Source organism: Poecilia latipinna, unplaced genomic scaffold, assembly GCF_001443285.1.
Source record: "Poecilia latipinna isolate Pla-1442-1.1 unplaced genomic scaffold, P_latipinna-1.0 Scaffold5033, whole genome shotgun sequence".
In the NCBI taxonomy this organism is placed as follows: domain Eukaryota; kingdom Metazoa; phylum Chordata; class Actinopteri; order Cyprinodontiformes; family Poeciliidae; genus Poecilia; species Poecilia latipinna.
In genome coordinates, this window is record NW_015117649.1 from 20,432 (window position 1) to 23,629 (window position 3,198).

Consider the following 3,198-nt stretch of genomic DNA (forward strand, 5'->3'; position numbering starts at 1 on the left):
TTCAGTTTTGTTTTTGTTTAGTTCTTTTTGGATAGTTATTGTTGATTAAAATTACTTTATTTTGTTTTCTTTTTGTTTAGGAAAAGGGAGTTTCTATTGTCCAGCCGTGTGGCTTGTTTTAAACAGGGACCTTTGCTGTCCCTGAGTCCCAAGCTGTTTTTATTTAGATTGAGGAGACTGGAATGGGGAGTTTTCTCCTGTATTCACCAGGGATTTTTGTGTAAGTGTGTTTTTGTTGCGGAACACTTGGGTGCATTTAGTTATATTTGTGTTTTCTTTATTATTATTCCTCCCCTGAGCAGTGTAATTTTATCTAATTGGGTTTAATCTATTTTTCAACTTTAAGAATTCCAGGGCCAGCATAGACTCCCACTTTTAGTATGGTCACTTTGTGTCATAAAATAAATCGTGACTATTCTTGCTCATGAAACATTTGTGAATTTACTAAACTCTTTGTAATCTGCAGAAGTGTCTCTGTCATTTTTTTTCAAACTTATCTCTGTGATCTGGTAAAAAGAGGATCTAAGGCTGTATATCCATAGCAAAAGCTGTACCCAAGGTCACACTAATATTGTATTTGTTTTATTTAAATCAAGTGGAAGAGAAGATTTTAGTTTTTTCGATGACAACTGGAACTGTATGAGAAATCATTAGATGTAATAATCGTATTATCCAGAAGATGGCGGTAATGCCACCATATGAATACCGACAGTTAAAAAATCCCAAAAGAAGAAGAATCTGAAGGGAAGGAAGAAGAACGATAAAATGGCGCCCGGTCTGTTTTGTTGAATTTTCGAGATTTTTTCTGAATAAGTTTCTCAACAAGCAGTTAACTGCTGCTGAAGAAACTTTCACAGAGTTTAAAGAAATCATCGTCAAGTCGGAGGAAGAGATGGACGATCAGCGCAGACTGCTGGATTTCTCCCGGACTCCTCAGATTATCTTACATCGAATAGGTAGGAAACAGCAGCGTTTGGATGGAAGTTAATGTCTAAATGTATGAAGCTTTCTGTATGTCGATCACTTTAGTCACTGTCTTCTTCCCATATAAATGTGTTACTAGCAGGTAAATGAACGCAGACGTCACAATTATGCTCTGAAAATGGTTAATGTATGTAGAGGAAAAAATGGAGCCAGTGATCTCAGTTGTATGTGGTTGTATGACACAATATGGAAAAGTTCAAGGTTATGAATACAAGTTACTGTAGAGACAATGCAGCAGATGGCTAGTGAAATAAACAGCGGAAAATAACATAATAATTAGTAAAAAAATAAATAAATAAAAAAGTTATGTTAGAGCCATATGAATGAAATAAGTAATTATTGATATGACAGGAGCAGCGGCTTTGACACCTGGTGGTGGGCGTGTCGATGCGGGTGTGACGTCATCAAGTATGAATGAGAAGGTGACTGGCTGCTGCTGGCTGTGTGTGTATGAGGGACTGGGTGGTCAGTCCTCGCAAAGTTTGGAGCATGATAATCAAAATTAAATAAATCGATAATTGTGACTGAACAAAGAAGAGGTTAGGAGTTGACTGATACACGGACAAATGATTCCCGGAGTTAGCCCAGTGCGGCCCTCTACCACCATTAGTTTGCAGTGTTTTATAATAATAAAAGTGTTTATTATTATTAACTCTTTGGTGCAAAAAACTGATTGAAAATCGATTTATTTACTGCATGTTTATATCTGTTAAGGCTCAGATTGAACGATTGAACGTAAAAGAAAAAAAAATCCCCATGCCCCCTACATGGCTCCGTAATATGTGCTATTAAATAACATTAATGCCTACAATAAATGATTTCATGGTAATAAAAATTAGGACAAAATAACTAGTCATTTGAGAATTCTCCAAATATCAGCTGATTATCTTGACTGAACTGTTGATCTGCACTCTTAAATCTTCAGGTTTCTTTTTCAGGAGTGCACCAATTTATCAATTAGCCCATTAACTGGCCCCGATTTCCTTAAGTTTGGGAGATTGGTGATCAGCAGATACTTAAATGTGAAACCAGTTTTATCCACTGATCTTATCTGCTTCAGCAAAAGTCTACAAATCAACCACTTACTCTTCTGCTCTCCAGTGAGAGGATTGACTGATAGACCGGCCCACCAGGTCATGTCTGCACGTTCGCTGTTAACAGTAGTCACCTCACATTTGTCAACTGAGCGACTTTTCTGCTATATTTAGTGACATTTCAGACAGAAAGAATGGTATCAGTCAAAATAGGAATCGGCAGGTAAGACTTTTTAAAAATCTGTAATCAGCAATCAGCCAGAATACTGCAGTCGGTGCACCACTACTCTATCTGGTGATTCAAAAGAGTCAACAATTCTTCCTTTTTTCTGTTTTCTTATCCAGATTACCTGCTACATAACGTTAAGGAGGAACAAAGGAACCAGGAGAGGAGATCCACTTTGGACCAGGAGGAGTTAGAACCTCTGCAGGTGAAACAAGAACAGGAAGAACCAGAAGATCAGCAGATAAAAGAAGAGCAAGAGGATCTAGAACATCGGCAGATAAAAGTGGAAGAGAAAGAAGTTTACTGCAGTCAGGATGAAGAACAGATTGAGTTAAAACAGGAGACTGATACCTGCATGGTGGTTCCTGTTGATGAGCAATCATCCCACACTGAATCAGAACCAAACAGGAACCAAGTCATCTTCCAGGAAGCTGCTGAAATTGAGAACCAAAATCAGCAAAGAAGAAAACCTTTCTCATGTGTGACCTGTGGAAAAAGTTTTAGTCAAAAACCGAATTTAACTGAACACATGATGATTCACACAGGTGAAAAGCCGTTTTCATGTGTGACCTGTGGAAAAAGTTTTACTGGAAAACAGAGTTTAACTAAGCACATGATGATTCACACTGATGAAAAGCAGTTTTCATGTGTGACCTGTGGAAAAAGTTTTACTGGAAAACGGAGTTTAACTCTGCACATGATGATTCACACTGGTGAAAAGCCGTTTTCATGTGGGAGCTGTGGAGAAAGTTTTAGTCAAAAACAGAATTTAACTCAGCACATGATGATTCACACTGGTGAAAAGCCGTTTTCATGTGGGAACTGTGGAAAAAGTTTTCGTCCAAAACGGGATTTAACTCGGCACATGATGATTCACACTGGTGAAAAGCCATTTTCATGTGAGAGCTGTGGAAAAAGTTTTAGTCAAAAACCGGATTTAACTCTGCACATGAG

General features: G+C 37.9%; 1 protein-coding gene across 1 annotated transcript; it reads left to right on the plus strand.

The window, feature by feature from the left end:
* Window positions 1-470: 470 nt before the first annotated feature.
* On the plus strand, window positions 471-2,725 carry LOC106943240 (rho GTPase-activating protein gacV-like; the record flags this gene model as incomplete). The annotated part of the gene is made up of 2 exons (XM_015026568.1): window positions 471-956; window positions 2,364-2,725. Coding segments are annotated over exons 1-2 (426 nt in total), but the record flags the coding sequence as incomplete, so codon positions are not given.
* Window positions 2,726-3,198: the final 473 nt, after the last annotated feature.